We start from the raw sequence: 17279 nt of genomic DNA, 5'->3' as shown, positions 1-17279 counted from the left end.
TTGATGATTTGAGCCTGGCTCGTCCAGCTTATTACTGAACATGCCGGACCGAAACGGAAGACTGCGATGCTCGTCGAGCAGACGCATCACTGCACAATCGTTACTGTCCTTCTTCCTGCTGTTTCCTACGGTGAACGCCATTCAACTGGGGCCCGTTGTCCCTTCTCAGCCTGTATGCAAGACAGGGGAGCACACCTTTAGCCTAAGGCACATCTTCCATCGAGGAACGTACCAGCACCCGGACTTACACATGCGATTAGACATCCCACCAACGTCTCAGAATGCCTTTGCTTTCGAGGAGGATCAAGTTGGCACAGCTTCACCTCCGATACTGAAGGTGCAGTCAGAAGGCTATCAAATAGAGAGATTGGCAGACAGAAGCTGGGCATCAGTAGAGCAACATCTCGATTACGCGAGTCTGACGGGTGTTCCAGCAGCTCTGCATCCTTCACAATGGACGATGGAAGAAATACCTGGTCCGGACACAACGGACAAAGATTCGGTCATGAATCTGGCATACATGGCAGCCAACTCCTATGTTCCGGACCAGAATGATGTACAATGGTCGAATGTGTCGCAGGGCTATAACCACTCAACTCCGTTTGGCTGGGAAGGCGACGGTCTGCGAGGCCACATCTTCGCCGATGAAGGCAACAAGACCATAATAATAGCTCTGAAGGGCACATCACCGGCGGTGTTCGACGGTGATGGCACAACAACCCGCGACAAACTCAACGATAACCTGTTCTTCAGCTGTTGCTGCGCTCAGGGCGGCCAATACTTCTGGCGTCAGGTCTGCGATTGCCAAACAAGCACATACTCGTGTAACTCTACCTGTCTCGTCAAAGCTCTCAAGACCAAGACCCGTTACTACGGTGCCTCGGTTGATCTCTACAACAACGTGACAGAACTCTACCCTGACAGCAATGTCTGGATCGTAGGACATTCACTCGGCGGTTCCGTCTCGAGTCTCCTAGGTCTAACGTTCGGTCTACCAGTAGTGACCTTCGAAGCACCAGGCGATGACCTCGCCGCCCGCAGACTCGGCCTACCTGTCCCACCAAGCAGCGTCAACAACCATCCACCAAACAGAGGCAAGTACACTGGTGCTCGCCATTTCGGACACACTGCGGACCCAGTCTTCATGGGATCCTGCAATGGAGCCACCGCAACATGCACCCTCGGCGGCTACGCCATGGAATCACAATGTCACACAGGTCTACAGTGCGTCTATGACACAGTTGCTGATTACGGCTGGCGCGTGGGCATAGGATACCATAAAGTCCACAACGTCATCGACAACGTGATTGCCAAATACAAGGACGTGCCCAAATGTGTGCCGGACAACGAATGCCGGGATTGTTACAACTGGAAGTTCTTTGAGAGTAACGGCTCTGACTCGACTACCACGACAACAACGACGACGAGCAGTATGAGCTATACGAGGACGAGCACCTGTAAAACTCCAGGTTGGTGGGGTTGTCTCGATGAGTCCACTACTTCGAGTCATCCGGTCGCAACGACAACATACACCACAACGACCTGCTTGACGCCAGGCTGGTTCGGGTGCAAAGAGTCAGCAAATCTTACAGTAACAACGACCACTGAGCCACCAACGAGCACATCGTCAGTCTCAGCGTCAACCACAGCTTCAACCTCAACAACATGCAGACCAGGCTGGTTTGGCGGTGGTTGCGACAGCACTACGACCACATCCACCCCGAGCACATCGACTGCGACCCAGACGACATCTGATTCCGAAACCTGCGAAACACCAGGCCTCTTCTTTGGCTGCTGGGACCCACCAGACGAGAAACGTCGACACAGACATACCACCTCGGCAGTGGACTCGAGTACAGAGACGATAACGCCGCCTCCCGCATCAACCGCGACAGCGACCGTCACGAGGACGGGTACCGCAACTGCTACTAGCACGAAGACGCCGAAACATAGGAAGTGCAAGCACCCACTATTCTTTGGCCTAATATGCCTGGATTCAGCCGCGGAAAGTCAGATTTCAAGTCCTTCTTCAAAACTTGAAGGTGAAGGTCACAGCAGCGAACTGTAGATGCGCATGACTTTGGGCACGTAAGGGGGCAAAGGCGTAGCATTAAGGTGTTTAGGGTAGCGATCATATTGTATTATTCGGCACTATTGCATTCTAACTTCACCCAAATATGCTTTCCAGTTCGGTCTCTCGTCACGCTTCTCACCCTTTCATTTCGGGGCATAGACCTCAACTCAGATGCCCCCGGTTCGTTGCCTTGAACCCTTTTCCTTCTGTCAGGCACACGTCTTGTCCCGCCGAAATGCTGTTGCCTAGTATGCTATCATAAGGTAGATCTTATAGCGGCCCTACTCAGCCATTTCCCTGTTCCCAGGAGTGTTCCACTCCCTTGCGTATGGACGTGGAGCTGCTGTCGAGCAGCGCGGATGTTGACTGAACCGTTTTCCAAGGGCATACGGTCCGTCCGGACAATCAGGCCTGGTGCTTACTGTACGTATAACGGGCAGGCGTTGAATGTTCGGACAGAGCACATGGTACGTGTGAGCTGAATGGATTGTTGAAGTGGTGTCGCAATCAGCGTATGATAGGTCCAGCCTAGTCTGCAAATGACACAGAAGGTTAGAGTCGGTACAAAGACATCAAGTGTGCCGTGTCATGTGTAGTCAATTATTGATACTTGTTTTGCAATCCCGCCTTGGAATGTGTGGACCACACGTCCAATATCCTGCCTTGTGTTATACACCTGAACCACCAATATTGTACATCCTGAAACCTGCCCATATTATCAAATTCAAGCACCACCCTCCCTCTTAGCATACTCATCCTCCATCCTCTCCTCATACAGCCTATCCCTCTCAGCCTGCTCACCATCCGTCACATCCTCGATCCTTCGACTCGAATCAGCACCACTCGAGGCACCGTTTCCAACTTGTCCCTGTCCCTGCACCGGAATCTCGCGTGTCTCCCTTAGCGTTTCCTGTCCTGTCCCTCTTGCCTCGCGTGTGATGTTTCCGCCGTGCCGCGAGTCGTAGTTTGCGGTTTCGGAGTAGGAGTGGGTTTGTGGTTCGCCGCCGCCGTTTGAGGTGGAGGATGTGGTGTAGGAGGTGGAGGTGTAGGACGTGTAGCTGGATTGGTTGTTTGACATTGTAGTGGCTGTGCTTGATTTCGTTGTGGTTGATTTGCGACTCCGTGGGATTCTGCCAGATGGGAATTTGCTTGCGATGAGTTTCGTGTTTCTAGACTTGAGGCGGTCGATGTAAGTGCGCCGTTTCTTGTACTTTGTGTTGCTTCAGAGTGATGTTTCCAGTCGGATATGGAAATATCTAAGAACGCCCTCGAATAACAGCCAATGAGCTGTGTCGTATCACGATTGTTTCATGTCTGCAGTCGTCCGCTTCAAATGCGGAGAGAATGAACTCGAACGTGAAGCCGCGGCTTGACGTCATTGCCCCGCCACGCCTTCTTCCTCTGAACTGCTCCTTCCCTGTGGCTGTGACAGCATTCTTCTCACGATCTTGATGAAATCCAAGTCTCAAGACGGGCTTTGTACAAGGATGAACCAGGCCCTGCCTGTTCTTGTCCGCAATGTTGTGGGACTTGTGCTGCTTCAATGGCTAGATCTTGACGGTCTCCTAGGATCATGAGCAGGGTACAGTAATAATTGATGGAAGTGATTGGTACATTGGACCGCACCTGCCTCTGTACAAGGGCAAGGAAGTGCTGTACACGATCGAACATGATGAGATGTGTCTTACCTGACGTCAATCCGTGTTTACTCGAGATCGTGTCCGAGCTGTTCGAGTCTTCATAAATAGATCTGGAATCCTTGACATTCACCTGTCAGTAGTAACTAAGTTCACAAAACTCTCTCGCAAGTACTCTGTCAAAACACCTCAGTAAAACAAGATCACAGTCATCTCGAAGATGTCTGACCAGAAGCAACAACCACAGAAGCAGGGTAAGCTGCCCAGCGTCTTTTCCGTGACAGTTTCTTAATACTATATCAGGCGGCGGCATCATGTCAGGCGTCGGTGACACAGTTGGTGGAACATTGTCAGGCGTCACCAACACAGTTGGCGGCACACTCGGCAGTGTTGGAAAGGGTGTTGGCGATGGTGTCGGCACTCTAGGCAAGGGCGTTGGCGATACTGTCTCAGGTAAGGACTCATCTCGGCCGCGCCATTGAGCAAAGCTAATTCTTCCCTCCAGGTGCAACCAAGGGCGTCGGAGATACTACCAAGGCCGTTGGAGACACGGGCAGCAACTATATCAACAAGGCGACCGGAAAGGAGCAGAGTGCTGACAACCCATTGGGATTGTAAGAGCAAGAACATGAGAGCCTGGCCAGCGCCAGTGACGACGATGGGATGAATATGTACGATATGCTTTTCAACGTTATATTAGCTGGGATGACTGAGAAGAAATAGATACATACATTAATGAATGTGTCGACTTCAAGCCAATCTGTGATTCATCATGGTGAATTGTACTCCAGGGCTTTGAATGTAGCCGATTGTGCACTGGGTCAGAGCCGGGGAAGAATTCTCCACGATGCCTTGTCCATGGACCTGTTCCCTAATTTGAGACTTCCACAAACCCGTCAGATACTATTATTGAATACCTACTTTACCTAGGTATTAAGGAGATTTGCCTCCGAGTCACGTGATCAGAGTAGAAGCAGCAGGTACTACCTAGGTAGGTAAGCTCAACGTTGTTCACCTCCTTCCCTACATGTATCGCACGTCGACTATGGTAAGTACCTTCTGCAACGTACGTTGCTCGAAATGCTTCATGTTTTTTCTATGCAGCCTGTGCATTGTCGAAAAGCGGCCTGGTGTTCGCAAGCACAAGTACAGTTGAAAAGGCAGGTATGGGTTTATTCCCTCTGAACAATCGCGCAGGAGTACTCACTGAATACATCATCGAATACATGGTACCTGTCGATCCGCTTTCCCAGTCCTCGGATCATATGACGAGTTGCACAAGTCTTGTCATCCAATCTTACAAGACAGGAAGGTCATGGCCATCAGCAACGAGTTGCTGCGGTTGATGACCTAGTTGGTCCGGCGCGGAAATCCTGTGGCATGAAGTCGAAGCACGCTGTCGACCGTCGACGTCAAAACATAAGTCTTGAAGCTGTGCGAAATCAGCTCATTCCTACCATGCACGAACCTCATTCTGCTTTATGGTGCGATGTTTTGCAGAGGGACTGTTGTTGAAAGAGGACGTTCATCACCACTGTCTCTACACTTGCACGATCTCATGCCCATCCGTGCTAGGCTACAGGAATAGTTGCCGCCAGACAATCGCATTCACATGCTAGAGCGTGACATTGACAGATCTTCACTAACTAAACCTAGGCCTGTTGACTTTTCGATCGGTTGTTTCACTTCAGTCTCATTTGCACTGACACTTTCAGACACCCAAAGTTCGTGATAATACTTGCCAACAGTTGTAACCCTACGCCTGCACTTTGAACTGCATATATTGCATTCGTTGAAGCCATGGCTCCCACAGAATTGTCTCCCAACCATATCCACCGACGTTCAGAATCTGCCACAGAAGACGCCGCAGTGTTGAACGTTCACAGACAGTCATCGCGCGAACTCAGCTCTGCCGCCATCGAGAGTGAACGCCTCGCCCAAGAAGAACGTCGACGAGTAGCCTCGATCCAAGAGCAGATCCAAGCACTCCTTGCCCAGCAAAAGGCCGCCGAAGAGAACAGCAAGAGGCATACAGAAGAGGCTGAAGCTCGCCAGCAGGCCGCCAGAGAGCAATCTTTCTTCGAAACCAAAATTCAGAAGCAGGCAGACTTCAGGTCTATGCTTCCTGATGAGATCTATACTCGAGTCGCTGGCGCTATCGAAAAACCCGAAGATCGAGATTACCTCAGAGCTGTCATTGAACGAAGGACTGACTTCGAAGAGCCAACCGACTTCAAGGTATTGATGTGGAATGCCATTGCAGGAGATGACGCCGACTTTCTGGCAAGTGCAGCGCGAAAGGTTCTTGCATGTAGTGAGAGGAGGATCACAGACGCTGATGTGTCTGCAATCAAGTCCACATATGTGTGCTTGCGGTCAGACCTTGTTTGCCCCGATGAGCACTCTAGACGTCAGCTCTCTCATGAAGAAGCTTCCGATCTACTAGCGCCCCAGAGACGGTCTCGTAGTCAACCGCCTAGCGACGCAGAAGGTACAACTGCTCGACCTGACACGAGCATATCGGAACATCAAATCAACTCTCAGGAGCACCAGCCACCTGAAGACAACAGATATCAAACAAGTCCAGATGATCTCCGTCGTCGACATGAAAGTCCGCTCTTCAAGGAGGAGTCAGCGCCACCCGAACCCGCTCGCAATGGCCGCCGGTCCATGATGATATCGAAGGAGATGGCAACGACAACGATCAGTCAGCTCAGCCACCAAGCAACGCAAGAGCAGACAGCGTCACGCCAAGCTTCTTCCACGATGAAGAAGCTGAGATGCTATCCATCCGAGGTCGATCCCCAACACCCACCACACCCAGCAAGCGTGTCCGAGAAGAGTCAAGCGTGACATCAAAGCGCACTTCCCAGCCCAAGACTCCCAAGCGACCTCGAACAAGCAAGGAGCCCGCTAGTAAGTCCTCCCACTGGAGGCACGTGAATGGACACTAACCATCGCAGCCTCACCCCGCATCAAGTCGTTCGTCAAGCACATCGAGGATATGGCCGAGAACGATACACTCCAAGAGTCAGACTTCGCCTGTGCCTCATGTGGGACTGATGTCGCTAAGATGAAAGACCCAAGGATAGCTCAGTGTCTGCATTTATACGAGAACAAGTGCTTGACGAAGGTACGCAAGGGACATGGCAAGGGCGGGAAGGTACCTTGTGCGTACTCTGGCTGTGGAAAGGATGTTAGTAACACCGCGAACAAGATCACGAATGAGACATTAGTAGAGCTTAAGGAAAAGCACCTGGTCGAACTGGGGGACGGGACTGACGAGGAAGACGACGACGGTGAAAAGAAGAAAGTGCCTCAAGACGAGACCGATGCCGAGACGGACGACGAGGACTAAGTTCTGGCTGGAAGCGGAGCGCTTCATGTGCTCACACCTCGAACGCCTTGCTGGACCGTTGACGGTTGTGCCTTTTCCACTTTGGACAACTTGGCGAGATTTGGTCATAGCTGTCGCTTGAACAGAACTATTGGTTGAGCAGGAGCTGACAGGCACGCACAAAAGCTTTGCCTTACTTAGCTTGCTTGAATCTTTGAACTTTGCACAGCTGATGAACAATCCCCGTTTTAGTGCTGCAATGCTGTATACTTCTCCTCCAGCAAGTTGCTCACGGCTCACTAGCTTCGGGGGCGCGCCGGGTCACAGCTCGCGACCTACTACTTCAATTTTTGGTTTCGTGCACCTCGCAACAGAACAAGCAGGCAGTATCTGGGGTCATCCTGACCCGACATGAATAGCCAGTATTACGACGGCTTTTCCGTCTCTCTCTCTTAGTTCTTCCTCGGTCAGTGATGTACCCGCAACTAAAGCGTAACCCTCATTGCAGTTAAGCATTTTAATCTCAGATACAGTCCGTGCGAAAAAGCGAACGAAGAGCGCATACCCTGCTTCTCACTCAATATCAAAACTAGTCCCACACCCGCAACTACTGCTCGCCCTCGGATTCCCCACAATCTTAAATTGACTCCCAATCAACTCAGTTGTGAAATCCACCGTACTGCCCTTCAACAGCTCCAGACTCGGCCCATCCATCACAACCTCCGCCTTGCGTCCCTGACCTTCATCTTCGAACTCGAATATCGTGTCTTCTTCCCTGTCTATCTTGTCCGCTGGCTCCAGGGCCATGAGGTACTGGAAGCCGTGGCAACCGCCGGCTGTTACTGTCACGCGGAGATGGGACTCCGGCGCTGTGCTGGGGGTCGATGTGAGGGAGTTCTTCTTGGGTGGTGTGCTGACTATTTGTTTGAGGCGCTTTGCGGCGCGATCGGTGATTATTATGGACATGGTGTTGCCGTCTTCGTCTGTTCGGGGGTTGTGCTTTACGACTGTCGCAAGACGTGTGGGTGTACTTGTGAATAGGCGACTCTGCGGTTGCGAAGCGCGCCTAAATGGTCGGTTTGTCCTTTGCGGCGCTGGACGTGATACAGAGGCGGTGGCCGACCTCGTGCGGCAGGCTTGGAAGAAGGTGACAGGATCATGGTTGCGCAGCGGTCGCGCGGCTTCGAAGACTCGAGAGATAGATCTCGAAGACATTGTGCTGCGTGTATATGATAGGCGATATAGATAGAGGATGAATGTGAGGTTGAGTAGAGAGTATCAAATGGTCACTCCACGATTTGTCAGTGACGCAGCTGGTCAACCTCGGTAGAAAATGCTCCGGGATCCGACGCCACCTTCATCTTTCACGCTTTCCCGGTTCGAGCCTTCCTCCTTTATGCTATCCTCGTTACGAATCACAGAATAGTTGAGTATAAGATGTCTGAGGCAAAAGCAGATGAACCGAGCACTGCACCGGCGGGCGGCAAGTCAGGCATCAGCTATGCTCTCAAACTCGATGCCTCAGATCCTCTGGCACATCTCAGATCACGCTTCTATATTCCAACGAAAGCAGACCTGAAACGTCCTACCATAGCCAAGCCTGACAATGAACCCCTCTCAGACGAAAGTATTTACCTCTGCGGCAATAGCCTGGGCTTGCAGCCAAAGAGCGCAGCAGAACTTATACAAGTCTTCTTAACGCAATGGCGGACCAAAGCAGTTACAGGACATTTCACAGAGCACACAGATTCGCCACTAGCACCCTTCCTCAACATCGATGATGAGGCGGCTAAGCTCATTGCACCTGTCGTGGGCGCGCAAACAGCCGAAGTCGCTGTGATGGGCACACTAACAGCTAACCTCCATCTACTTATGTGCAGTTTCTACAGGCCAGCCAAGAAAGGCGAAGGACGATACAAAATCCTGCTTGAGGGCAAGGCCTTCCCAAGCGATCATTACACTATCGAGTCCCAGATAGAGATGCATGGCTTGGATCCGAGGGATGCAATGGTATTGCTTGAACCAGAGAACACCGCCATTCCGATACTCAGCACCGAACAGATCCTCAAGGAAATCGATGAGCATGCAGAAGAGCTGACCCTTGTCCTCCTTCCTGGTATCCAGTTCTACACTGGCCAGTACTTTGACATCAAGCGCATTACGGAGCATGCACACTCCCATGGTATCATGATCGGCTGGGATTGTGCTCATGCCGCTGGCAACGTTGATCTGAGATTGCATGACTGGGGCGTCGACTTTGCGGTGTGGTGCAGCTACAAGTATCTGAACTCTGGTCCAGGTGCAATCGCTGGCATCTTCGTTCACGAGAAACATGGTCGGGTCGATATGACAAAGTCTTCCGAGAAGTATCGACCACGATTGACAGGCTGGTGGGGGGATGACAAGAGTAGTCGGTTCCAGATGACGAACAGTAAGTATGTGGACCGTAGCTAGGAGAAGAGCTGACTTAACCCGCAGACTTCGTACCACGTACCGGCGCAGCAGGTTTCCAGCTCTCGAACCCAAGCGCTCTCGACCTCTCCGCCGTTGTCGCATCGCTCAAAATCTTCGAGGAAGCAGGGATGGATGCATTGCGGCAGAAGTCCTTGCAGCTGACAACATACTTGGAGCAACTCCTCACTGCGGAAGAGCTTGTTGGGCCAAGCCCTCCATACACGATTATTAGTCCTCGGGAACCTGTCGCGAGAGGGTCACAGCTCAGTATTCGACTCGAGCCAGGTCTGCTAGGCACTGTGTTGGAGTGTTTAGACGAGGACGGTGTGGTTATCGATGAAAGAAAGCCGGATGTCATAAGAGTCGCTCCTGCCCCACTATACAACTCGTTCATGGATGTTTACCAATTCTGCAGAGTGTTCCGGAGGGCTTGTGAAGTTGCATTGCAAAAGAAGGATTTGCAGGAATGAACTAGAGCTATCGTTGTGGTTTGATGTGCTGTGGAAACGGTTCAGCATGGCGTTGGTGTTGGCCCTGGTGTTGAACTTGACTTGAGCTGCATGATGGGTTTGCGTGCATCATCTCCATGATTTGAACAACGAGATCAGTCGTTGAATCAGTGTGCTCATGAGCATCGGTTGATCTACTGTCTGCAGGTGTTTGGCATGTCTTGAGCTTGTGAGCAACTCCTCGATGCATCATCTTTCCTGACTCGGGCAAACGTCCGTCTGAAACCATGACCGAGCTGAACGGCTACAAAATGGAAGCACTTGCCATGATCGATTCATCCCGAGATTGCGCGTTCAGCAATGATTGCGCCCGTTGTTCGTCCAATTCATGCGCTCGACTACTGACTCCGGGGACCTAGCCACGACACATATCGAACGACGGGCATGCTCATCATGTTCTGGCAATCATGGCCTGCTCTCGGCATTCGCAGGAAGTGGTATAAGAAAGCAGCTCCTCGCGCCCCAAGAAACACCCCAGCATCAAGCAACTCGATCATTCAGTGTATATCAGTATACTGCACATTCGCACAGAACAAATTTCATACACCTCGGGAGTACACCAGTACCCCGTAATCAGTTCACGCCCAATCCTCAGAACACCCATTTCGGAACCCTGAGGGTATCCCACCATCCAAGCCATCCACACTTGAGTCGATAGGACCACCACACTCAGACGCTCTGGGAGCACCCCAGTGGTTGATATCACCCACATTCATCCACAGAACAACCACAATCAGACACTTTAGGGGAATCCTCATACCTCGTACCTCATTACCACCCAAACCTCAACTCATAACACAACCGTATTCCTGATTGTTCGCGAGTCATCCCTTACGTCCAGACCACTTACACTTCGTCCATCCAATCACCCACATTTGAGCACTTGCAGGACTGCTCCGGTATCCAGGCAGTAGTGACTAGCACCTTCCGAATCGACCATATCTCGAAGTACACCGGAGCATACTTGTGCCTCAGCATCTATCCATATCCCAAATCTCTTTCTACTCCAGAGCCCGATATCCTTAGGACGTTCGGAAGGTCCCTAGTAGTCTGAAATAATGCCTGACTGCTCATCTTGCGGGCGCGAAGCCGACACCGAAGTTGACCTCTGCAAACGATGCGCTTGTACAAGGTGCGAAATGGCCGAGCGACTTCCAGGAGAGACCTACTGTGACGGATGCAACTGCTCCCTCTGCGGCGAGGAGCCGAAAAGCCATACCTCCGAGTTATACTGCGAGCGGTGCGACATGAGGGAATATCGTGAAGACACTTACATACACGTGGCGACCGGCCCTACCGGTATAGATCGCCTGGCACGTCCATTGCCAGTCTCTGAGGCGAGGCTTATCGGGAACATGAAGCACACGATGTTGCCTCCTAGTGCAGGACCTAGGGGTGTCGGTCATCGTCCTTGGCGTGAGGTGCTCGCAGAGCGAGAGGAGCCCGTGCAGCCGGACGCAAGGGGCGAGCTAGGCTCTCTGGCGCGGATCTACGGTAATGCCGAACGAATTGATCGACGGCGCTCTGAAGCTGCTAGGTCTGAGATGAGTCAAGGTGAGCCCCTGGATGATGAGGCTGAGGAGGAAGATGATGAACTCGTGGAAGAAGGAGATTTCGCGTGGGAAGAGGAATTCGCGAAAGTTGAAGCTCTGGATGAGGATGAGCGTAGCGTGTCCCGGAGCACGGCACCCAGTATGAAGGATATGCAAGGCACTTTCCGTATACCTCTGGGAGGTAGACCGGATGCTGGTAGCGTGCCCCAGAGCACATCATCCAGTATGAAGGATATGCAAGGCACTAGGACTGCAGCTTCAGGAGGAAGACGGGATGCAGTCAAGGGAAAGGAACCTCGACGACTTCCGCCTGGTAGGGAGCAGTCCAAGAGAGTCCCCAATCGTCCCACTTGCGACCAATGCAAAGCTCTCAACTTCAGGGGATGTGACGGAGTGAGGCCTAGATGCGGGACGTGCGCGATGCATGAGGAGTCCTGCACATATACGGGGCAACCTGTGGACAGAACCCTCCTTGCTGGGTACAGTGCACCTCAGTACCCTGGCGGCAAGGCGTCTTACGGAAAAAGACTCCCCAAGGGCGCCAGTTGTGGCCAATGCAGGAAGCAGGGCAGGAAATGTGACGCAGTGAAACCCATATGTGGGCCCTGTGCGCAATTCAAGCAGACCTGTACATACACGGATAAATTGGCAGCTACCGAGCCCGCCGTGCCGACAGCTGAGCACCATCGGAATCCTCCGCCAGGGAGTGAAGCATCGAACGAGTCTAGCATGAACTATGGCCTAAAGGCAATTCAAGACTATCTTAACCAAGGGGGTACCCCCCCACGGAGCGTGGCATCTTCGATTGCTTCTGAGACTAGTGGAACCACAGCCCCCACATCTGTCGGGCGTCGAGGGCTTCCATCGCTCAACGTCTCCCGTGCCGAGGAAGATACCATAGCCCGAGAACAGGACCCGCAGAACCCTCGGTCGGCGTTTACCGGCGAGTTGCTCTACCTGCACGAGGTGCCTCGGGGCTCTGGGACCCGGCGCCGCGATTCAGCGCTATCTTCGGTGACGGCTGCTAGCGAGCAGACATCCTTTGGCGCTTATTCTGAGACAGACCGTGCTTCCCGGCGTACGCCATCAGCCTCTTCTGCTGGGGGTAGGCCGTCCATGAGGCAAAGCTTCGATAGCACGATCTCAGATACATTATCCGAGCTGCACGCGGATCCAGGAATGGAGTATGTGTTCGACGAAGAGGGCCACCTTCAGTATGATAGTGATGGTGAGCCGATCCAGGTTCCGCGAGATAATCCGCGAGACCAGCAAAGACTTCCTGGACGTGGGCGAGGGAGGTAACCGGTACAATTCTCGTTTACATCTTACGGGTACCGCATGCTTGCTTGCCCAAGAAGGTATGGAACGCCAGACGGTGCTGTTGAAGGAGCGTGACCTGGCGTCGGGGTTCGGGTGGACGGGCGAGGATACCTGGCGGCCTCCCGAGTATGCTATATGTGCTTGAGAGGTTATGCTGAACTCCTGATGGCCAGTCAGGATACTCGGGAAGACGCCAGCACATCGAGAGGGTGGACTTTGCTTGCAAGGTTTTTGTGTGCTGTGCTTGGTTCTGGGTGGATTAGCTTGACGGACAGGGGTTGATAGGTACTGTCGAGCATGTGCTTCGAGTGCTCTAGTTATGGAATTGGGATAGTGGTCTTTTGTGATAGCTTCTAGGTAGCTACAATGAACACCAACTTGGGCTGCAATTCTCGAATACCATGAGCACCGGGCCAATTGGTTCTGACTCGAGTGGTCCTGCGAGCGATCGTTCTCGCAGAGACTCCATGTGTTAGGTACTGGTGAGCCCCCAAGAGCTGGATCTAGAGTTTTGGAACATTACTCAGATGAGCTGTATGTGTGTTTAGCGGACTGTCGTACGGCCAGCATATGGCCCCCGGAGATGAAGTCAACAGAAACACGGAGCTTGTGAAAAGCTAGAAACTGACATTGTGTGCTCCATAACCGTGTCAGTTCATATTGCGGATTTCTCAATAATGTGCCGCTGAAATCGCAGGTAGCTCCCCTTTTCAGTACTCACCAGCACCTAGTTCGGCATGTGATGCGATTTTGGGGATGGCCTTCGTCGGCCTCGAATCAAGTTCAGACTGCCTGTTCTGGAAGGCGAACCTGCCAGAACAGGGTTACCAAGCTCTTGAGTAAGGCCTGACTGCCCTTGAGAGTGATGTAGTGTGACAAGCTGCCTAAGACGGAAAACCAGCCGAAGAAGGCTCAAACGTTGTGTAACTGAATCGCAAAATCGGTCTTGTGTTCTACTACCAGTTTTCAGTGTCAATCGAACATTCCCTTAATCTGACTCAATCTCTGGGTGGGTGCAATCTCGAAAGGCCCCAATCTTCTGTCCTCGAGAGCACTCTTGAATGACGTCCCGCCACTTTCAGCATCGTTCAGTCGCCTACCAGAGATCGCAGATGGATCAAAAGAGTTCGCACCAGTATTATCCCAAGTCACCATGTCCGGCTCGTCGAAGTTCTGCGGATCCCATTGCTGATCATCATCTTCCGCCGCCGGAAAGAAAAGACTGTCTGGATTTATGCTAGCTGGAGGTGCTGAGGTGTCAGCCGATGCCGCGTTGCGAAGCTTTGGCTTGGCGTTTTGTTCCGGATTGTGACTTGGTGCTGGCATTGTGGCATCTGGTTGAGCTCGGACTGCAGGCGGTACGTCGCTCTGCGTTGTTCTTGAGATAGAATGAGCTCGCGAGCTAGTGGCCGGCTGTGACGTGGGACGAACTGACAGTCCTCTGGCTGGTGTAGCTGTTCTGGAGCTGTCAATAGCAGTGCTGCTTGTGCCTTTCGTCATCAGGGTGAACTCTGCTGTCAAACCGCCTGAACCATATGTGATCTGCGAGGGTCTGTGACCTCTCGAGTATACTACTTTGACATTTGCTTTCATAGTATCTGCATGCGCGACTATCGACCGGAAATCCTTCACTGGTATACTGATGTGTAGATCCTGTTCAATCTTGCATTCGTCGAAGTCCTGGCCGTTGAGCGTGACAGAAGTATGAGTCGGCTGTCGAATGATCTCTCTGCCAACCTGGATCTTGTCTGTATAACTTGTGAATGTGACCTTACCATCATGTAGAGACCAGTCTACGTGCTCGGTCTTGGGGCCGAAGTACTCAACCACGTCTCGCAATGTCCTCGAAGAGATTGTCCACTTATTAGGCGAGCCTTGTTTGTCGAATGTTGCATGAAGCACTTCGGCTGATTCGTAGGTGAGTCGGTAAGTCTTGATGACGCTGAAGCGGCAGTACAGTTTGATGATAAGCCGACATTCCGTCTCGTCAGGTCTGGCATAGAGCTCGAATTCACAACGCTCGACAGACGTTTCTTTCTCCTTGTTGTCAACCTGCCGCTTCTTGAAGATAGAAAGTAAGGCTCTGTTCTGCAGCTTGCATGCCCAGCTCTTGGGCGGTTCACTGTCCGTAGAGCGAGATGAGGCAGAAAAGTGGTACTTGTCAAAAAAGGTTGTGGAGTTGAAGATGAAAGATGCGTAAGCAGTCTTCGAAGAGTTCAAGCTAGAAATGCGAAGCTGCTTGGGTCAGAAATGTCGTGCCGACTTACCTTCAGCTTACCTCTTGAGCGGTTGCTTCCAAGGAGATATTTTCATCAAATTTTGCTAAGCACGACAGAGCATCATGTAGTTGTGCGATCGCGTTAGGGGAGATCGCGAAGCCAAAGGTGGGCATGTTGAAAGGATATCGTGCCTCACGGTTATTCAATCACTCGATTACCTTTGCAATACTTAATCAGCTAGGAGTGGCAGGATCGATGAATGAAGGAACGATCGCCCCCGAGGCCACACTGACGCGTCGACGCGTTCCGCATCCCGGTCACGTGCTCTAGACACGACTGCCTTAACTGCCTTGTGCTGCAGAGATGGCTTTCAAGATCATATCAACTCGCATCGATCTAAACCTCCGGGCTTGTCGAGCGACACTAAGTCATCGCGGCCATCCTCGTTAAGACTTCACTCAGTTGTCGCATGCACGATGGAGGTCGCAGTGCTACCAGAAGAGATCCTGTCTCTCATCTGTGCCGAGCTAGGCCGAGAGCGAGACTTCAAATGCTTATACAACTGTGCTAGAAGCTCAAGATCTCTCGCAGATGCAGCTTTGCGGACGATGTACCAATACCACGAGCTCTCGCCAGCTTTCAACTTCACGGAGGATGATATGCGACAATTGGATATTGGTTTTCAGGACGTTCAGCAATATTTTCGAAAATGGACTCTATTATGGAGGTCGATTATCAGTTCTAGCCTAGAACCTTTGCCAACTTACAAGCCATACTGTCGCTACTTGCGCATCATTGACTTTCGAAACCTGTCAGATATGGTCGAAAGCACACATTTTCGTGCCGCGAAGAGGTCATTCTACGCCAAGCCGCTTTCTAAGTTCAACCATGTAAGGCAGAAGGGCAAGTATGAAATGGTCGATGTGGTAGCGACCGTCAACAATGTTGGCGAGGTTGTAGTACCGAAAGCAACTTTGTTGGAAGAGATATCCGGCCATCTGCGACCAGGCTTTCTTACCAGGTGGATTTCGCGAACGCCACGATTGAGACGCATGGTTTTATGGAAAGGGGACGCGTTAGGCAGCGATGCAGGCAAGGCTGTCGCCAACAACTGCGAGTACTTCGACGCACTTACAATCCACGGCTGGCTTGATCCAGACGCAGATGACGTGTTCGCCACGTTCCTGGACGACTTGAGACCAGACACTCTCCAATACTTACAATTTATCAGTTTCAACAACATCGGTCGGCGATCTTTCGAAGCTCTAGCAAGACACTCCACGATCAAAGAACTTTTTCTGAACAATCTGAGTCGAGAGGCGATGGAAAACCTCAACAGCTTAAAAGGATGTACTCAAATCGAAGTTCTGTCATTGGAAGACAGCAGCGGTGCCGTCCGACTGGAAGAAGCCAACAACGATGTCTTCATGGAGGTCATTGCTTGGCTGAGCTCTTGCACGAAACTTCGCGATATCACGATCAGGAAGTTCTTCGATGGTCCGTCAATACTGGCTGCTGTTGCAGTAGCGCCAGAAGTCAAGTGGTTCAAGCTGTGCGTCGAGGGGTACACCGTTAGAAACGCGAGTTCTGCCTCGTTTCATACAGCTTTGTCCGATCAGAGTCACCTCGAGTCTTTGGTTCTCAGTGGCAATGGCGATGACACCCACCCTCACGATCTTGAGATTATGGTCTCTTCTATCTGTCAATTGCCAAACTTGAAGGAGCTTGTCCTCAAACAGATATCGGACGAATTCGACATGACACACATCACGAACCTCGCATTGAATCTGCCACTGCTTGAAGAGTTCTGGACCAGTGGTGGAGAGCTCTCCTCAGACATCCTGCCATTACTCGCCAACTTGAGAAATTTGAAGAGTCTAACACTTTATGCGTTAACACAATTCGATCTGTCGTCGATTCTCGATTTCGTCCAACGGCTGGATCCTGACAAGCAAAAGGGCTTCTTTCTATCTCTGATGGCTGTTGATCAAGAATATGACCTCAGCGAAGTAGAGCGGCAGCTTGTCATAGAGTCGATCCAAGCCCGCGTTGAAGGGCGTTTCGGTACGTCAAACCTTGAGATGGCGGCTGCGTCCGCCGAAAAGCCTTGGTTTGAACCGATCTAATATGCCGGTTCTTCCCGTTGGTTTGCAGGTTTGCGAGCGCTGGCACCAAC

At 51.8% G+C, this 17279-nt stretch overlaps 9 protein-coding genes across 9 annotated transcripts; 6 read left to right on the top strand and 3 right to left on the bottom strand.

Moving 5' to 3' along the window:
• Positions 1-250: 250 nt before the first annotated feature.
• Positions 251-2068, top strand: ATG15 (putative lipase atg15; the record flags this gene model as incomplete). Its single annotated transcript, XM_064877432.1, has 1 exon — positions 251-2068. One exon carries the CDS (start codon positions 251-253, stop codon positions 2066-2068), a length of 1818 nt encoding a protein of 605 aa, XP_064726934.1.
• A 730-nt stretch (positions 2069-2798) lies between these two features.
• Positions 2799-3649, bottom strand: PMZ80_009035 (uncharacterized protein; the record flags this gene model as incomplete). The annotated part of the gene is made up of 2 exons (XM_064877431.1): positions 2799-3294; positions 3558-3649. The coding sequence occupies 2 exons, from the start codon at positions 3647-3649 to the stop codon at positions 2799-2801; spliced, it is 588 nt and encodes a 195-aa protein (XP_064726933.1).
• A 282-nt stretch (positions 3650-3931) lies between these two features.
• On the top strand, positions 3932-4329 carry PMZ80_009034 (uncharacterized protein; the record flags this gene model as incomplete). The annotated part of the gene is made up of 3 exons (XM_064877430.1): positions 3932-3965; positions 4015-4164; positions 4217-4329. The coding sequence occupies 3 exons, from the start codon at positions 3932-3934 to the stop codon at positions 4327-4329; spliced, it is 297 nt and encodes a 98-aa protein (XP_064726932.1).
• A 1182-nt stretch (positions 4330-5511) lies between these two features.
• On the top strand, positions 5512-7069 carry PMZ80_009033 (uncharacterized protein; the record flags this gene model as incomplete). The annotated part of the gene is made up of 3 exons (XM_064877429.1): positions 5512-6507; positions 6585-6627; positions 6675-7069. 3 exons carry the CDS (start codon positions 5512-5514, stop codon positions 7067-7069), a joined length of 1434 nt encoding a protein of 477 aa, XP_064726931.1.
• Positions 7070-7621: 552 nt separating this feature from the next.
• On the bottom strand, positions 7622-8263 carry ISA2 ([4Fe-4S] proteins maturation; the record flags this gene model as incomplete). Its single annotated transcript, XM_064877428.1, has 1 exon — positions 7622-8263. The coding sequence occupies one exon, from the start codon at positions 8261-8263 to the stop codon at positions 7622-7624; it is 642 nt and encodes a 213-aa protein (XP_064726930.1).
• Positions 8264-8485: 222 nt separating this feature from the next.
• On the top strand, positions 8486-9972 carry BNA5_2 (Kynureninase (L-kynurenine hydrolase); the record flags this gene model as incomplete). The annotated part of the gene is made up of 2 exons (XM_064877427.1): positions 8486-9479; positions 9527-9972. 2 exons carry the CDS (start codon positions 8486-8488, stop codon positions 9970-9972), a joined length of 1440 nt encoding a protein of 479 aa, XP_064726929.1.
• Positions 9973-11366: 1394 nt separating this feature from the next.
• PMZ80_009030 (uncharacterized protein) lies at positions 11367-12866 on the top strand (the record flags this gene model as incomplete). Its single annotated transcript, XM_064877426.1, has 1 exon — positions 11367-12866. One exon carries the CDS (start codon positions 11367-11369, stop codon positions 12864-12866), a length of 1500 nt encoding a protein of 499 aa, XP_064726928.1.
• A 990-nt stretch (positions 12867-13856) lies between these two features.
• On the bottom strand, positions 13857-15276 carry PMZ80_009029 (uncharacterized protein; the record flags this gene model as incomplete). The annotated part of the gene is made up of 2 exons (XM_064877425.1): positions 13857-15119; positions 15163-15276. The coding sequence occupies 2 exons, from the start codon at positions 15274-15276 to the stop codon at positions 13857-13859; spliced, it is 1377 nt and encodes a 458-aa protein (XP_064726927.1).
• A 303-nt stretch (positions 15277-15579) lies between these two features.
• On the top strand, positions 15580-17229 carry PMZ80_009028 (uncharacterized protein; the record flags this gene model as incomplete). The annotated part of the gene is made up of 1 exon (XM_064877424.1): positions 15580-17229. One exon carries the CDS (start codon positions 15580-15582, stop codon positions 17227-17229), a length of 1650 nt encoding a protein of 549 aa, XP_064726926.1.
• Between the last annotated feature and the right edge of the window lie 50 nt (positions 17230-17279).

The sequence above is a fragment of the Knufia obscura genome (assembly GCF_036327395.1).
Source record: "Knufia obscura strain CCFEE 5817 isolate CBS 148926 chromosome Unknown scaffold_12, whole genome shotgun sequence".
NCBI classification, from domain to species: domain Eukaryota; kingdom Fungi; phylum Ascomycota; class Eurotiomycetes; order Chaetothyriales; family Trichomeriaceae; genus Knufia; species Knufia obscura.
Note: the sequence above shows the minus strand (reverse complement) of the source record. Positions and strands in the feature narration are given on the sequence as shown.